The 18,076-nt window shown below is 43.4% G+C and overlaps 1 protein-coding gene across 3 annotated transcripts in view; it reads right to left on the bottom strand.

Annotated features, from left to right (window-relative positions):
- SUCLG2 (succinate-CoA ligase GDP-forming subunit beta) overlaps nucleotides 1-18,076 on the bottom strand; it is a 198,582-nt gene that overhangs the window by 131,426 nt on the left and 49,080 nt on the right. For all 3 annotated transcript variants that reach the window (XR_012231124.1, XM_073569744.1, XM_073569743.1), the window contains exons 3-4: nucleotides 6,209-6,308; nucleotides 5,237-5,327 (exon numbers count right to left, since the gene is read on the bottom strand). Coding sequence is in view for 2 of the 3 variants with exons in the window: in XM_073569744.1 (XP_073425845.1) it covers nucleotides 5,237-5,327; nucleotides 6,209-6,308 (191 nt within the window). In the remaining variant the exon portion in view is untranslated. The remainder of the gene's footprint in view (nucleotides 1-5,236; nucleotides 5,328-6,208; nucleotides 6,309-18,076) is intronic.

Genomic DNA, 18,076 nt, shown 5'->3' with positions numbered 1-18,076 from the left:
TTGTAAGTCTTGTGACATTTATCTCTGATATTGGCTCGTATGGGGGTCTGCGTAGAGCGGTAAGTACCAGATTTAGGTCCCCCAGAGCACTGTGGGTCTTAATCTCTGTATGGCCTTTGTAAAACGAGCCATCTCTGGATGAGAGGCCAAGGTGAATTAGAGTACTCCAAGCTGCTCTCTGAACTTCCAATGTGCTTTGGACTTAGACCTTTATTAAATCCTGCCTGGGGATAGTCAAGGATTTGAGAGATCTCTGGGCGAGATGGATCTATGGGGATACTACCACCTTCTGAGCAGAACTTCTCACAGATTTATGATAGATTGCCCTCGTAACGGGCTTACAGCTGGTTTGCATCGTTGAGGTTACTTTGTCGGAGAGACCTCTGGATCTTAAGATCCCTCTCTCAGGATCCGTGCTGCCGCTGTAGGTTCCCCAGATTTGGGTGCCGAACTGGGCCTTGGGAAAGTAGATCTTCTGGCGTTGGTAGATGGAACGGTCCTTCCTGAGCCATCTTCTTCCGGAGGTGGAACTAACTTCGTCTGGGCCTGAAGAGTATTACTAGCGTCACTCGCTTTTCCCTGGATCTTTCTGAGGCCTCTCGGTATTATAGGCATAGGGGGAAACCATATAGCAGTCCCCCACTCCATCTCTCATTCAAGGAGTCGACCCCTTTTTTGGATGGTCTGCTGGACCGAGAGAAGAATCCCTGTAGCTTGGTGTTCTTCCTTGTCGCGAAGAGGTTTAGCTGAGAGCTTCTCCCTGATGGCGTAAGCCTATGAATGTCTCCTCACTCACTTCCCACTCGGTGGCTCAGACTTCTTATCTGTTCAAATAGTTGGCTATATTGTTCCTGGGCCCTGCAGGTGTATCACTGATATGGAGCGAACCTTGTTCTCTGCCCAGGTGAAGGTGCGGGCTGCCAGGTCCTGAAGCTTTCCCCCGGTGGTGTAGGAAAGATACTGTGGTTACAATGTTTGACCTGGCTTTCCTAAGTTGGCCCTGTGGACTCGACCGGCTTCGTTTAAGTGTCTCCCAACTGCTCGTAGCTCTCTGTAGTTTGAGGACTGTAAACTGATGCTTTCCAGCCATGTCCTTGAGGGTACCTTCCAGGTGGGCCCCCCTTTCCTGCTGGCATCCGTGATGATAGTCTTGTATGGTGATAGGATCTGAGGTCCCCTGGGCTGATGGATCTTGTGACCCGTTCCCTGTCTCGGAGATGATTTTAGGCTGGGGACGGTCGAGTCTTTTTGTCAAGAGCGGTCTGCTGTTCTGTCCTATTTGACTGAATTTCCTTGCAGACTCCTGTGTGAGCCTGGTTCCACTTTACGCAGGGTATGCCTGCTGTCAGGGTCTCTAGGACCTTTAGTGTAGTCTTTTGGATATTTGATCTCGCCATAGCTGATGAACCCTGTTACTGATGGCCTCCTTTCTTTCTTCCGATAAACGAGATTCTTGTTTTGAGATCTAACGAGACTCTCAGGAATTCTTCCCGGGTACCGGGCTGCATTGTTCAGGATCCAATCCTAGGTCTCCGGGCATGGCGATTACCCCATCAAGTTGTTTTCTTAGCTCTGATGCTGAGAAAGTCCTACAGGTTAGGCCTCTTAAGTGTGCCCTGATCTTGGCGATCGGCTTCGTAAACCCCGGGTGTTGAAGCTAGGTCGAATGGCAGAGCCTGAAACTAAAATGGTAGTATCCACTTCCTATTTCCAGTGCGAACCGCAGGAACCTCTGAGGGTAAGGGTGGATGGGAACGTGATAGTATGCGCCTCTGGATCTATTGTGCCTGTTGTGGCGATATGATCTATTCAGGAAATGGTGGTTTTCGGGACTCCGTTCGAAATTTTGTATCGGATCCCATGGTTTAGAAGTTCTAATTTTATAATGGTCCGGCTCTCCACCGGAGGTGTTCCTAGAACCGGGACCATTACTTCTGATCTTAGTAGATCTATTACGTCTGCCCATATAGTGTCTATAAGGGTTTTGGCCCGGGATTCGTAACTACAGACCGTGCTGGGGGGGTTATAATTTCGCAGGTATAGCACTGGGAACCTGTATTCAGGATCCGCTGGTTCTGGGGGATGAGCCCTTGGTTCCAGGAAGTGTTTTGAGGCGCCCCCAACCAGTATGGTGTCACTGCCTGTTGAGGAACTTTGTCCTGAGTGAGAAGGGGGATCCTACTTTTCCCCCCTTCTGGTGATACCAGAGAGTCGATTTACCCTTTCTCTATCTTCCTGCCTTTGGAAAGGACGGGACCTATGAAAGGAAACCCTTTGCTTTCCCACGGGACCCTTTTTTAATGTCAGTGGCATTCTTCCGTGTTGTATCTAAGACCGGTCCAACTACCTTCCTGTCTGAAAGGTAAACCCCTGACCAGATCTTCATCCATAAGGCCCGGCGAGCCGTTTTGGGTACAGAATTATTCCTAGCCGCAAACACACCGATACGGCCAAAGCGTCCAACAGGAATCTAGCTGCAACTCTCCCAGGGAAAGGTCCTCTAAGAAATCACTTCTAGGGGTTTCCTCTGTAACTTGTTGGACCTCCGAGCATGGGCTTGTCTCCCATTTGGGTCCCAGCCCAGGCTCAAACTGCTCAGCGGCTGCCACCTGACAAATACACTCACGCTCAGCCTAGAATAGCCGGTGGCTGCTCCAACTGGTTGATCCTAGATACGTGGATCAGGCGACCGATGTGGCCTATCTGCTACTGCAGACCCAAGCCCTCTTTAGGAGCCTGTCCCTGGGTCTTTTGGGGGCTAGAGGAATCTTCTAAGGGAATTGAAGTGTTCCCTGACACCCCCTTGGGTTGTTGATCCTAGGAACTCCATCCCAAGTGTTAACCTGGTTGATGGTAGGAGAGCCTGAAGTCTCAGGCGACAACGAGCCACTTCTCAGCGTCCTCCCATTCCTCTAGAATGATTTATACTTGTCTGATGATCGACCGGACTCTCATCCTGGCCGCCTAGCGGCTGACACCTGACTAGCGCCGGCTGCTCAGCCTAACACCTCTTAGTGTGGGGTGGAAGACTGAGAAGGTAGCCATCCTGGGACATAAGTGTGGACCTCCTATCTGACCCCTATGCGCATCTCAGCTCCGTGCGACCTGCGCTTACGGACTTGTCAGCACCTGGGATAGCTGTATTAGGCGTGAAGTTTCCCCCACTGCACAGGGGGAATCTCAAGCCCTGTCCTCTGCAGTGTCCCATCCTCTACAGCCGCCGAGGTTCCTTCTCAGCAGAGACGTCAGTCCAGGTGATCTGCCCGGCTAACGCTAGGCGTTTTGACAAATGTAGTCATGCTGGCACGGACGGGTATTAGCTCTGCCTGGTTTCCTGGAGGTTGAAGCTGCAGGAGTCGGTGCTGTCTTTTGCTATCAAAGTACAGGAGCTTTTTGGTTAAAGCTCCTGTCTTAAGTATGTCCATCCTGTCTACTACTTACAGACATTGGTGGTTCAGGGTGATCGCCAGGTCTCCACAGTGCCTTCCGTGCCGCTGACCCACCCCATCGTCCTACCTTGTCTTGAGTGTGTCGATTGATCCTCACGCCGTCTGCCGCTTCAGCCGTCGCTGCCCCAGCCGCGCCGCTGCTCCAGACGCGTCGCTGCTCCGTCCACGCTGGGATACCACCGGAAGCTGTCATCTGGCGCACGGAAGTGATGCGGGCCTGGGGATGATGCGGCATGTGACGGCGAGAGCCGAGAGCCCCGCTGAGGGGAAGCGGCTCCAAGTCCTGGAGCAGCGCTCCACGGGATGCCTGGCGGAGAACCCCCCCTTAGGGGGGTGCCGCCTCGGACCATCTGACGGGGAGAGCTGGTGTCTGGATCTCGATCCCCCTGGCCCGTTGGTAAGCTCTCTTGGATGCCGCGGCTATCTTCCTCCGCGGCGCTCTCGTGTCTGTCCTTACAGGGACAGGAAAAACACTGGAGTCTGAGAGTGGGAGGGGACCTTTTAACCTCTCGTGCATTTCCTGTCCCTGTGATGAAGGAAGGACAACCCCATGGTGCTGTCAGGATAGGACGTCCTGGAAATACAACTGAGGTAGACAGGTGAAGCAACGTTTTGGCCCAAAAGGGCCTTTTTCAAGCCAGAAATACAATAATGGTTGTAATATTTACTGTACTTCTGGCTTGAAAAAGGCCCTTTTGGGCAGAAATGTTGCTTCACTGGTCTACCTCAATTGTATTTCACCATGTGATTTTTTTTTAAGGATGGAATAATGGAATAAAGATGATGTGGTATCCCTACTTTTTCTGGTGTCTCGGAATTTTGGACAAACAGTGAACGCAGTCCGCCAGCTCCAAAAGCGAACGCAGTCCGCCAGCTCCAAAAGCGAACGCAGTCCGCCAGCTCCAAAAGCGAACGCAGTCCGCCAGCTCCAAAAGCGAACGCAGTCCGCCAGCTCCAAAAGCGAACGCAGTCCGCCAGCTCCAAAAGCGAACGCAGTCCGCCAGCTCCAAAAGCGAACGCAGTCCGCCAGCTCCAAAAGCGAACGCAGTCCGCCAGCTCCAAAAGCGAACGCAGTCCGCCAGCTCCAAAAGCGAACGCAGTCCGCCAGCTCCAAAAGCGAACGCAGTCCGCCAGCTCCAAAAGCGAACGCAGTCCGCCAGCTCAGAAAGTGAACGCAGCCAGCACTTGTGTCTTTCATCTTTCAATCAGAACAGATGCACCCAGTACTTAGAATATGGAGCAATTTTGGACTTTGAGGTCAGGCACAGTTCTCACTGCGCTACTACCCAGGGACTGATCTCTTTGCCCTACAACACACGGACAGCGCGGTTAGCCGTTCTACTTAGGGACAGCTCTTAGTCCTACTACCAATGGACTGCGCTCTTAGCCATACTAGTCAGGGACAGCGCTCTTAACCCTACTACCCAGGGTCAACGCTCTTAGCCCTATTATCCAGACACGTCTGCATGAGCCCTTAAAATTACATGTGGCTCTTTGAAGGCAACCATAATGCTGATGTGGCCATCAGTAAAAATTAGTTTGACACTCCTGCATTAAGTAAAAATGAACTTTTGCATAATTGATCAAAAAGCTAACAAGTCCACCCCAAAAAAACTGCAAAACTCAACCCTAAGCAGGAGAGCATAGTCCCACTGGGAGCTGTAATTTTATGGCAAATAGAAAGTCACACGTTGGAATTAACAATAGGACTAAGTTCATACAACAATGGCCCCATGTGCAGTAGGATGCAGTAATACAGAGTTACGCAACATAATACGGTAACGTACCTTGCTGACTTTGACACCGCCCTGGGGGGTTTGTTTTGTAGAAAGATGAAAACCTATCATCTGCTTTGTAAGAACTTCTACTTTGTTAGGGCTGCAAAGCAAATTTAGAAAGAAATGCTAAAAAAATGAACAAAATACACATGAGTAAAGCAAAAGCCAAAAATTGCCATGTGTTGTAAAAGAAAGCCCTAATTCACAAATGCATTCTGATAAGAGGCGGATCTCATTGCTTCCGTCCAGCGGTTGAAGAACGGGGTCTTGGGAACCGATTGGCATCAACTCCAGTGTGAAAGTCCATTTGAAATGCGGTCTCATTCATTACAATAGAGAGGACTTGTCAGCGAGGGCCAACAAACCCGAAATATTGGTGCTACATATTTCTTTTCTAGACATGCCCAAATGTACAAGTGTCCACGGAGATGAGATGGACATCCGGACGATCATTTTTTGTCTAAGCTTAAAGGGATTATACAGAATTTTTGCATTGAAAAATGACGCCCCATTCTGCATAGGTAACTGACCATGCTGAAGACTGGCTGCAACGGTGAAAGTGAGTGATGTACCTGCCGTCATCACTGCAGGACCAGCAGATTAACCTAACACAGTTAATCAAAACTAGTACAATTTTAATGAATGCAGCACTCGTTTGTGGACAGGCATTTTGGAGTAGTTAAAGGATTAAGATTTCACCTATCCATGGGGATAATTTTGCTGATCGCTGGGGGTCAGACTACCAAACCCAAGACTGAGGTTCTGCAGCCCTATCTTGAATGAAGTGGAGGAGCACATGTTTCCACCTGCACTCCTCATGTAAAAACATCACAAGAATTTAGGACAAAGAATTGTCTTTATGTAAAAGACGACGAGCGGGGGAAAAGGATGGCGCTATACAAGCAAAGCATAATAACCAAAAAGTAATAGAGACAGGATGATTCCGGAGGCCTACAAAGGGAGCAAAACGTAGAAACTTACTCTGTAGTTAAATGAACTCCACCTTTAAGCCCGCTGTCAAAAACACCTTTACCTCTCCCACCGGCCAAGATCTGGGCTTTTAGGACTATTTCTCGGGCTTCTGCAGAAGATTTAAAAAAATTGATAAAATATACACACATCCCATCCAAAAAAAGATACATTCAAAAAATTTAACAGGAAGGAGAAGGATGAAAGGAGAAGGGAGCAGGACATAGGAACATGAAGAAAGGAGAAGGGTCAGGGGGCGGGAGCAACAAGGCGGGAGCGACAAGGCGGGAGGGAGCAAAGACAGAAGAAGAATGGAGAAGCGAGAAGGAAAATGGAGAAGGGAGAAGAAGAGTGTGAGAAGGGTGGAGAATGGAGCACCGTATGAACAAAACTTCTGTAATTTATCAACCTTTGGTCCAAATTAGGGTATTTTCACATGGAGATTTTTTATGTGGATTCTGCTTCAATGGACAGAAGAGCACGCAAAATGGGGCAATACCATCTGTTAAAGGCTAAGCATAAGTGATGGTACCACTCACCTAAAAGTGTTGTGTGCAGGCATAATGACTATAAAAACGTGGAAAACCACTTCTGGTACCCCATGGCTGGAGGAACTGATTCTTCCACATGTATAATGGCAAAAATGGAAATCAGCACATTTAGTTGGGCTACGTTGCAGAAATGAAGAGCCTTTTGTTTCCATATCGCTTTTTTATTAATACCAACACGTTTTAGTACCGTATCAGTGACTTTCTCAAAATATGGAAACCAAGTGGTTTGTATACCTTGAGAAAGGCGTCAATCCAGCGCAGAAACACGTTGGTATTGATAAACACTATTTGGAACCACAAGGCTCTTCATTTCCGCAGCGCAGCCCAACTAAACGTGCCAGTTTCCATTTTTGCCATATGATTAATTCTTGAGGCAGTTGTGCTAGACCAACCTCTCCAAACTTGCCTGGTGAACCAACTGAAGTAGAAAAAATGACATGTAAAAATAAATAAATATATATATATATATATATATATATATATATATATATATATATATATATATATATATATATATATATATATAAGAGAATTGGGATCCAAATGACCCTTAATTAAAAGCAGTGAAACAAACCAGTTAAAAACACCTGAGTAGATGGTTGAAACTCAGTTCAAAAATATTGCTAGAAAAATACATATATTGAACATGTTTTATACATAGACCAATGATATAAACATTAAATAACAAATCAACAGTGATATGGAATAACTGCCGCAAAAATAAAGAAATTTTTATATAAACATATATGAAAAAAATGCATCATGTAGAAGGCGCGATCTAAGTATCAGAGACCATCATAAATATGACTCTCAAAAGAATAACATATTGGAGTAGGTTTAAGATAAAGATATGATCTTTAGAAACTAATGTAGGCACAAGAAAAAAAAAAAAAAAAAGATGAACTTTCATCTTTTTGCTGGATCCCAATTCTCTTACATTCCTATTTGCTGGGGCATACTCCCTGCCTGGATCCGTGCAGAATATAAGGTGAACACCGACTATTGCATTAAGAGGAACTCCTTTATGGTGAGCTGGCTATATGTTTTTTACATTGTTTTGTGTATATATATATATATATATATATATATATATATATATATATATATATATATATATATATATATATATATATATATATATATATATATATATACACACACACACACCAAAAAAAAGCATTAAAAAAAATACTCTAAGCTTTTTCTTTCCACATAAAAAAAAATATTCTTAATTAACAAAGACAAAAAAAGAGTAAAAAGCATCTAAAGTATAAAAAGGCATGTTATAGCTTAAAAAACAAAAAAGGTCCGAAAAACAAAGTCGGTCAAGTTGCTAAAACTTCTATTGAACAACTTCTTACTTTTACCTTTTAAAAATGTGATCCTTTTTATTGGATGTTGCGTTTTTTCGATACATCTAAGAGACCCCTGTCCTAGCATCATAAATTCTGAATCTTTTTCTTGCGAAACTCTAACCTAATTTCCATTTCATTCTTTTCTCTGCCTTGAAATTGGAGAAATCCATCCAACGATAACGAATAGCAAAGAAAGACAAAATGTAACATTACAAGACACGAGTAAAACGAACGCTGCCAATAAGCAGCAAACCTTAATAAAAAAAAGTTACACCTGCCGTTGCGATCAATACACCGACACTGCCGACTATTTCTTGCCTTCTGGGCTAGTGAGGACTTATGGTAAATTTGATCTTGGGAGATTTATTCCCAGGTTTTTTCGTTTTTTTGTTTTTTTTTTGCATTGGTCTATGAATTCTCCTTGGTCACCAATTCTTATGTACTTAAATATCGGATTTTAATGAAACAATAATTCTTTTTTTATTTTATCTTAATTTTTTTTTCTATTTATTCCTTCACAGATCAAATTCCCTAATGGGAATACGAGAAAACGTTCTTTAGTAGAAAATGTAATTTTAGTTGCAGTGATACGGGCTCTACTCTCTTAGGTACCGTCTACAAAAATTGCAAAGGGCATAATGGATTTTTTATGGAAATATCCAAGCCATGGTACAAATTGAGTTACTACAGACAAATGTTAGCTATCCGACGGCTTTAAAACACAGGATAAAATTATGTTCCAATCACACATTCCTCGGCCCGTTCGGCGGAAAGGAAATTCTTCATACAAAAGAAATTAGACACTGGTTCATTGAGCCATTAAAAGCCTAAAGACGTGTAGTGGGTAATTTATTCTCGTCAAAGCTTTTCAGTTCAATGGAAGACAGAAAATCGGGCACGAGAATCACAGCTGACTACATTATGTGAACAGATTGCACCGCTAATCAGACGATAACATAAAAAAAAAAGAAAAAAAACACAAAAGCCACAACAATACCAGATTCATCACAGTCCCTGTAGATTTTACAAAGCAACAGTGATGTGTTCTGGTCAAAGAATGTCAGAGAAGCCTAAGAAAAAAAAAATGAATGGATTACCAGCCGGTAGAGCGAACAGTTGGAAGGTACCGTAATTGGAAAAAGTTTTAGGCTGTGTTCACATACTGTGGTGCATGTGTTCCTACGCACCTTTCAAAAGAGAAGCCTATAAGCAAGACGCATGAAAAAAAGAAAAAATACACGTCAGGAAAATAAAAAATGCCAGAGACTCAAAAACTATTGATTCAGTGTTGGATTAACCCCTTTACCCCCGAGGGTGGTTTGCACATTAATGACCGAGCCAATTTATACAATTCTGACCACTGTCACTTTAAGAGGTAATAACTCTGGAACGGTTCGACAGATCCCGGTGATTCTGAGACTGTTTTCTCAAGACATATTGTACTTCATGACTGTGGTAAAATTTCTTTGGTACGACTTGTGTTTATTTGTGAAAAAAAATGGAAATTTGACGAAAATTGGGAAAATTTTCCAATTTTTCCAAATTGTAATTTAAATCACAGAGACATGTCACACAAAATACTTAATAAATAACATTTCCCACATGTCTACTTTACATCAGCACAATTTTGGAATCAAATTTTGTTTTTTGTTAGGAAGTTATAAGGGTTAAAAGTTGACTAGCAATTTTTCATTTTTCCAGCAAAATTTACAAAATTTTTTTTTTTTTTATTGACCACATCACATTTGAAGTCACTTTGAGGGGTCTATATGATAAAAGATACCCAAAAGTGACACCATTCCAAAAACTGCACCCCTCAAGGTGATCAAAACCACATTCAAGAAGTTTATTAACTTTTTAAGTGCTTTGGAGGTTAACTTTTTTATCACCAAAAATTCATTTCAGATCCAATTTTTTTTTTTTTATTTTGACAAGGGTAACGGTAACAGGAAAAATGGACCTTAAAATTTTCTGTGTATTTCTCCTGAGCATGCCAATACCCCATATGAGGGAGAAAACCACTGGACAAACGGCAGAGCTTGGAAGGGAAGGAGCGCCATTTGAATTTTTGAATGCAAAAATTGCTGCAACAATTGGTGGATGTCGTGTTTGGAGAGCCAACGATGTGCCAAAACAATGAAAATCCCCCACAAGTGAAACCAATTTGAATACTAGACCCCTCGGTGAACTGACCTAGATGTGTGGTGAGCACATTGAACCCTCAGGTGCTTCACATAAGTTTAAATCGTTGAGCCTTGAAAATAAAATCACATTTTCCGCACTAAAATGATATTTTAGCCCCAAATTTTGCATTTTCAGAAGGGTAACAGGAGAAAATTGCACCACACAATTTGTTGTGCAATTTCTCCTGAGTACGCCGATACTCGATATGTGGGGGGAATACTACTTTTGAGGCACAGTGCAAAACTAAGAAGGGAAGAGGTGCCATATTGGAGGTCAGATTTTGCTGGAATGGTTTGAGGGTGCCATGTCACATTGGCAGCGCCCCTGAGGTGCCAGAACAACAGAAACCCCCTATATGCGAACTCATTTTACAAACTACACTCCCCAATGCATTCATCTAGGGGTGCAGTGATCATATTGACACCACATGTGCCTCACAGAGTTTTATACCACTGAGCGGTGAAGAAAGAATAAATTACATTTTTACCACTAAAATGTTGTTCTAGCCCCAAGTTTTTAAATTTTTCGAAGGGCTAATAGGATTTTTTTTCTACAACAGACTGAGGTCCATTTTTCTGAGAGCGCCAATACCCTACATGTAATCGGGAAACATTTTTCAGGCACAGTGCAAAGCTTAGAAAGCAAGGAGCGCCATATTTTACTGTCATGGTTTGCAGGTGCCATGACCCACTAGGAGAGCCCCTGAGGAGCCAGAACAGCAGAACTAGGGGTGCAGTGATCATTCTGACACCACGGGTGTGTCACAGAATTTTATACCATTGGGCAGTGAAGAGAAAATAACTACGTTTTTACCAAAATTTTGTTTTAGCCCCAGATTTTACATTTTCACACAAGTGGGTAAAAATGGCACCAAAATATGTCCCACAATTTCTACTGGACGCGGCAATACCCCATATGTGGCTGTACACTGCTACTTAGCCATACGGAGAGACTCAGAAGGAATGGAGCGCTATTTGCCTCCTGGAGCGCAGATTTTCCTAGAACAGTTTGCAGACTCCATATACAGAGCCCCTAATTGCTAGAAGAGCAGAATCCCCCCTCAAGTGACCCCATTTTGGAAACTATACCCCTTGGGGAATTTATCTACAGGTGTAGTGACGATTTTGACTCCATGGGTGTTTTCCAGAAACAAGCAACAATGAATGTTGCTGAGTGAAAATTGCAAACTGCCGTTATAGTGACCAGTACGGTGCAGTCACCGGTACGTTATGCCAGGCCCGTGCTTCTGGAGGCATGCACCCGTAAGTTAGGCAGGCTCTCATCGCTTCAGAAATGCCAATTGCCATTTGGATTTGAGCGGAGAATTTGCTAAATTTCTTTTGTCGGCTGAGGAGCCATTTCGCTTTTCCAGAGCCTTTATACTACCAGTAGCGTGCAAGCCCCCTATATTTCCATTAACAGAGGAAAGATCTGAGTGGAAACTTGCTTTTTTTGTTGTTGATTGAGTTGAAGCTTTTATTGGGAACATTTTACATAACGTTTTGGATTACAGTTATCCGGCGCTCTACGCTCAGCACTTATATCGGAGTTTCCATCTAAATCTCCAAATGATATGATTCAGATGAAACCCTCGAGGGAACCATTCACTATAATGAGGCAGCAGAGAAACTCTGGACTCCGTCTGGCCTCCGTTCAGCGGTGTCCTATAAAGAAGTGCACAAAACTGTGGCCGACGGCACTAAAAAGACGGACAATGCCAGATCACAGATCACTACAGTGCCTCCATCTGCCTCATTATAAGGAATCTTCCGCCAGAGGTTCCGTCTGAATCACGCATTTCAGAGATTTACACAGAAACTCCGATGCAAGCGCTCAGCGCAGAGCACAGGATAAATGTGAACCAAGCCTTACTGTGATCTTTGGGAGGCAGAAAGAAAAAAAATCAAGAGCAGGTGAAGAATTGGTTTTATCTTTTATGCCGTTCCTCGTGTGGTACAAGTGATTAGGCGACTTTATTCTTCGGGTCGGTGTGATTACAGCGATACCAAATTAATATCGGTTTGTTATGTTTGGCTGCTGTCACACACTAAAAGATGCTTTTCATTGCATAAAAATAGCAGTAGCATCCCCATGCTGTATAAACTGTCAGCTCTGGACTGACAGAGAAACTTGCTGATCACGCACAGCGCATGATCAGCAAATTTCCTAGCTCTGGTGACCCGGATGTCATCATGACAACGATCAGGACCCCACGTCATGCCGCAGGGTCTCCGATCCAAAGGCAGAAGGGCTGTAAGCCCTCTACTGGCTCCAGGAATGCTGCAATCTCATCCGATCGCAGCATTTTGGGGGTTAAAGTGCCGTGTGTGAGCTGTTAGAATCAGCTGACACCCGGCAGAGATCGCCGCACACCACCCGTGGCAGACGTAATAATCCATCCATGGTCAAATAGGCCCAGGTCACAAGGAAAGATTATTACGTATAATGTCAGAAAGGGGTTAAGAAGAAAAAAAAAAAAAACTATCTTCAGAGAAAAAAAAAAAACAAAAAAGAACCCTGTATGCTCAGAAAATCGTTAATAGGGCAGACGTATAGGGGCTGTCTTGACGGAATTAGGCCTCAGACAGTTTTTAACGAACGTGTTCTATTCCTGTTTTTCAGATAAAGCACATACAGATAATTGTCTATGGACATGTTTACATGTCTGTTTTGTGGACCAACTGACCGTACGTAGGAAAAAACAAATACTCATATGGTTCATATAAGTGAATGGGTACGTGAGTGCAAGCCAACAAAACATCGGATAAAATGTTATTCTATGGGGATGTGCACACTCAGATGACATCTGAGTGCAGTCTAATTTCCACGCAGTGGTAGAATTGAGAAGATGGAGAAAATATTTTCTCCTTCACCAGTGGTTCTCAGCCTGGACTGTTTATCCCCCAGACGTGGATTACGGCATGGGACAGAACGACAGACAGGTATGATATATTATTGTTTTTTCATTTGAGTTTTATTACACGAGATCGAGGGCTTCGGTGGAATTAGGCGAGGTCGAAAGTATGGTTTAATTAAGATTACTAAAGGAGTCTGTGTCACTTTCAATTAAAGGACATTATTCTGGGTGTCTGTTTTCTTACAATGTGACTATGGGGCTAGTAATGGGGGTGTCTTATTGACGCCTCTCCATTACCAACCTCGGGGCTTGATGTCACCTGGCAATACAAAGGTGACATCAACCCCCCCCCAACTATCACCCCACTTGCCACTACTACAGGGCAAGTGGGAAGAGCCAGGCAAAGCGCCAGAATTGGCGCATCTAACAGATGTGCCTTTTCTGGGCAGCTGCGGGCTGCTGGTTTTAGGCTGGGGGCCTACATCAATGGCACATTATCAGCCTGAGAATACCAACCCCCAGCTGTCAGCTTTAGCAAGGCTGGTAGTCAAAAATGGGGGGGGGACCCCCCACGCTGATTTTTTTATTTATTTTTTACATAATTTAAAAAAAAAAAAAAAAAAAAAAAAAGATTTTTGATATCTAGCCTTGCTGAAGCTGACAGCTGAGTATTGCAGGCCCCAGCTGTGAATTTTGCCTGGCTGGTTAGCAAAAATACAGGAGAACCCACGCAGGTTTTTTTTTTTTTTTTTAATTATTTTCAGCGCAGGAGCAGCTAATGAATACTCCCATCCGCCGCTCCTGCTCTCACTGTAATTAGTGGCAGCAGGTGTCAGATTATGGGATCAGTAGTCCCATCAGCTGACACCGAGGAACGGAGGTAAAGTTTATACCTCCGATCACAGCTGAGCGCTCTTGCTGTCTTTTGACAGCGTGGGAACCGCGGCTCTCTGACCGGCGGAGATGATTTCACCAACGAACAGAAGCAGTGTTTGCCGCGCTGTCATGCACATGACAGCGCAACAAACACCCGGTGTTCAAGCAGCCGAACCCAAACAGTAACACAGACTACCTGGTGAAGTCCCTGTTCTGCATCCGTGCCCGAACAGTAGGTGTTCGGTACGGACGCTAAACTTTACTGTTCGGGTTCGCCCATCTCCAGTTGACATCTTGCTTTGCCATCTATTTTCCGTGTACTTCTGACTAGTTGAGCTTTTAGCCCGGATATTACAGGTCTGAAAAGGAGCATTTGTTTCTTGGGAAACTCTAGGGATTAAAGTCTATTTTGAAGAAGATTCCCAAACCATAATGTCTTGTAGTAAAACGATACAGATTCCCCGGAGTCACAGGAGCCTAAGAGCACTTGATTAATGCGCTGCGGCTCCCAGGCACGGACATCTTCATTTAACTCAACCTCACAATTCCCTTCGTTGGATATAAATCACCAGTTTCTCGTCACTGCAGTATAAAAATGAATAATACAGAATACTTGCATCCAAAACCCTCTAAAAGCTGAAGAGAAGCCACATATAGGCACATTTTTTGTGTGGCCCAACTGTGCGTCTAAAGACTTATCATAGGGATCCATGAGAATATAATTATGGTCGGTCTTTAGACATGACGTTGAGCCAGAGCCTTTACCTGCAGTTCAAGCTTTAATATATGCTGCTAGTTTGGGTAGTTAGGCCTCCGACAACCTGAGATTTGCCCATTTTAGACTGGTCTTACACATTAGGCTCAGTGCTCAGTAGTCCATGCATCATGACATTTGGTCTTCGGGTTTCCAAATTGGACCCTTGTCTGATCTTTTATACCATAGTTTCCACTTATGTGTCCAAAAAAGAACTGGCATTAGCAAAAATTATAGCCTTTCTCTTGCAGTCAAAAATAAAAGCACCCCTGAAGGAAAAAGTGTAATCCAAGCGAGAACAGAGCCTAAAGATAGGTCAACTGTATAAGAAAAACACTTTTGGATCTGGCATATTGGAAAGAAAAAGGATTGAGGGCTGATATTCCATCTTCCCGATTGTTCTCTCTCCCAACATCATTTTTTGGGGTGTGCCGGGAGGACCCCATACATATCAGATTGTTGGCTGGTCCAGCCAAAAGTGGCGGATTTGGACAACTTTCATCTAATGTGTGCATTCAAAAAAAAAAAAAAAAAAAAAAAAATCAAGCTGTCCCCTATCAATCTCAGAGGATAACTTGCTGATTTATGGAATCTGATCGCTGGGACCCCCCCCAACAATCCCAAGATCTGGGCTCTGGTAAAACAAGAATAGGACTCAGCAGACCCATCCTAAATAGCGAGGCGGTGAATATGCTCGGCCTCCGATCTATTCAATGTCTATAAGACTGACGGAAATAGTGGCTATAGACCCATAGACAAAGAATGGAAAAGAGGCCACGCATGTGCACCTCCATTACAGAGTCCCGCTCTTGGGATCGTTGGGTGATCCCAGTGGTTGAATTCTTAGCGATCACAAGTTGTCCTCTGTCCCATAGATAGGGAACAACTAGATTTTATTTTTTCTTTAAACAACCCCTCTAGAACGCATGGTTGGATATATGCGGCCATTAATCCGCAACCTTTTATTCAGATCAAGAAATTGGCCCAAAAGGCATGGAAAATTAAATTGAGCTTTTTTTTTTTTTTTAATATCGTGTCTAAAAATTTTAAACCGCAAACTTCAAAAACTGTTTCTGACGAAGAAAGTATAGAGCCATCTAACTTTTTCATATTATTTGTCTAAAGTGTGTAGAAAAGGGTGGAAGAAGGGACCTGGAGAGGACCTTTCCCATCTCTTTGAGGTGTAATTAAACCGACTGTATTTCAAAGAATCGCTTTTATCTAAATTCAGAACGTTGACCGGCTCAACTTTCACAAAACTGTAAAAAAGACGTTTTTTTTTTTTTACTGGGTCACTATACTTAAAAGCAGCAACTCAACGTTGTTCAGTGCTTTACAAAAATGGGAAAAATGAAACAATTGGAGAAAATCGTAGATTTATTTTACTCAAGACATTTGTATATAGCCGCTGTGCGTGTCGTCATGTGCATCTAAACAAAACATTTGCGTTTTTTCTACTGGCTTCTGTATGAATGCAAGGGAACTAAACTTTTGCATGAGATGTCCTACACCTTTATCCACGAGGCCTTAAAGAGTATTTGCGAAAATTATATTTTAGAATTTTTTTTAATGGCATGTCCTCTTTTTTGTGCTCTCAGTAGGAAAAACAAAATAATAATCCTGTAGTTGATATCTTTTTAATGGCTAACACAAATAAAATAAATGATGTTACAAAGCAAGCTTTCGAGATTTCTTAGGTCTCTTCATCAGGCACGATACCATGATGCAACAAAGCAAGCTTTCTAGACTTCTTAGGTCTCTTCATCAGGCATTATATCATGATGTTATAAAGCAAGCTTTCAAGATTTCTTAGGTCTCTTCATCAGGCTTGATGTTATAAAGCAAGCTTTCTAGACTTCTTAAGTCTCTTCATCAGGCATGATACCGTGATGTTACGAAGCAAGCTTTCAAGATTTCTTAGGTCTCTTCATCAGGCATGATGTTATAAAGCAAGCTTTCTAGACTTCTTAAGTCTCGTCATCAGGCATGATACCGTGATGTTACGAAGCAAGCTTTCGAGATTTCTTAGGTCTCTTCATCAGGCATGATGTTATAAAGCAAGCTTTCGAGATTTCTTAGGTCTCTTCATCAGGCACGATACCGTGATGTTACGAAGCAAGCTTTCGAGATTTCTTAGGTCTCTTCATCAGGCATGATGTTATAAAGCAAGCTTTCTAGACTTCTTAAGTCTCTTCATCAGGCATGATACCGTGATGTTACGAAGCAAGCTTTCCAGCCTTCTTAGGTCTCTTTATCAAGCATGATACCATGATGTTACAAAGCAAGCTTTCGAGACTTCTTAGGCTACTTTCACACAGTTTTTTGCCATCAGGCAGGATCCGGCTATTTTTAGAAAAAACGGATCCGGCATAAATTTTGGAGAACTGTAGAAACGGATCCGTTTTTTTGCTGGATCCGTCTAGCAGGTTATATCTGTTCCTGGGGGCTGGCCAATTGGATCTGAGCATGCGCAGACTTAAAAAAACGGATCCGGTAGCCGGATCCATCTTTTTCCGGATCCGGCGCCCATAGACTTGCATTGTAGCAAAAAGCTGGAAGCGCCGGATCCGGCGCTTCCGGCTTTTTCGCCGGAGACAAAAAACGTTACAGTAGCCGTTTTTTCCAGACGCCGGAATGAGACAAGTTGCCGGATCCGGCAAAAAACGGATGAAACGCAATGCCATCCGGCACGATCCGGCGCTAATGCAAGTCAATGGGGAAAAACCGGATCCGGCATTGCATTTTGCCGGATCCGGTTTTACAAAAAAAAGCCGGATCGCGCCTGAAGGCAAAAAACTGATGTGTGAAAGAGGCCTTAGGTCTCTTCATCAGGCATGATATCATGATGTTATAAAGCAAGCTTTCGAGACTTCATCAGGCTTGATATCATGATGTTACAAAGCAAGCTTTCGAGATTTCTTAGGTCTCTTCATCAGGCATGACACCATGATGTTACAAAGCAAGCTTTCGAGATTTCTTAGGTCTCTTCATCAGGCTTGATATCATGATGTTACAAAGCAAGCTTTCGAGATTTCTTAGGTCTCTTCATCAGGCATGTTATCATGATGTTACAAAGCAAGCTTTCGAGATTTCTTAGGTCTCTTCATCAGGCATGATATCATGATGTTATAAAGCAAGCTTTCTAGACTTCTTAGGTCTCTTCATCAGGCATGATATCATGATGTTATAAAGCAAGCTTTCTAGACTTCTTAGGTCTCTTCATCAGGCATGATATCATGATGTTATAAAGCAAGATTTTGAGATTTCTTAGGTCTCTTCATCAGGCATGATACCATGATGTTA

Source organism: Dendrobates tinctorius, unplaced genomic scaffold (assembly GCF_039654945.1).
Source record: "Dendrobates tinctorius isolate UK_male_01 unplaced genomic scaffold, ASM3965494v1 ptg000027l, whole genome shotgun sequence".
Taxonomy (NCBI): Eukaryota; Metazoa; Chordata; class Amphibia; order Anura; family Dendrobatidae; genus Dendrobates; species Dendrobates tinctorius.
This window is presented reverse-complemented; position numbering and strand designations above follow the sequence as displayed.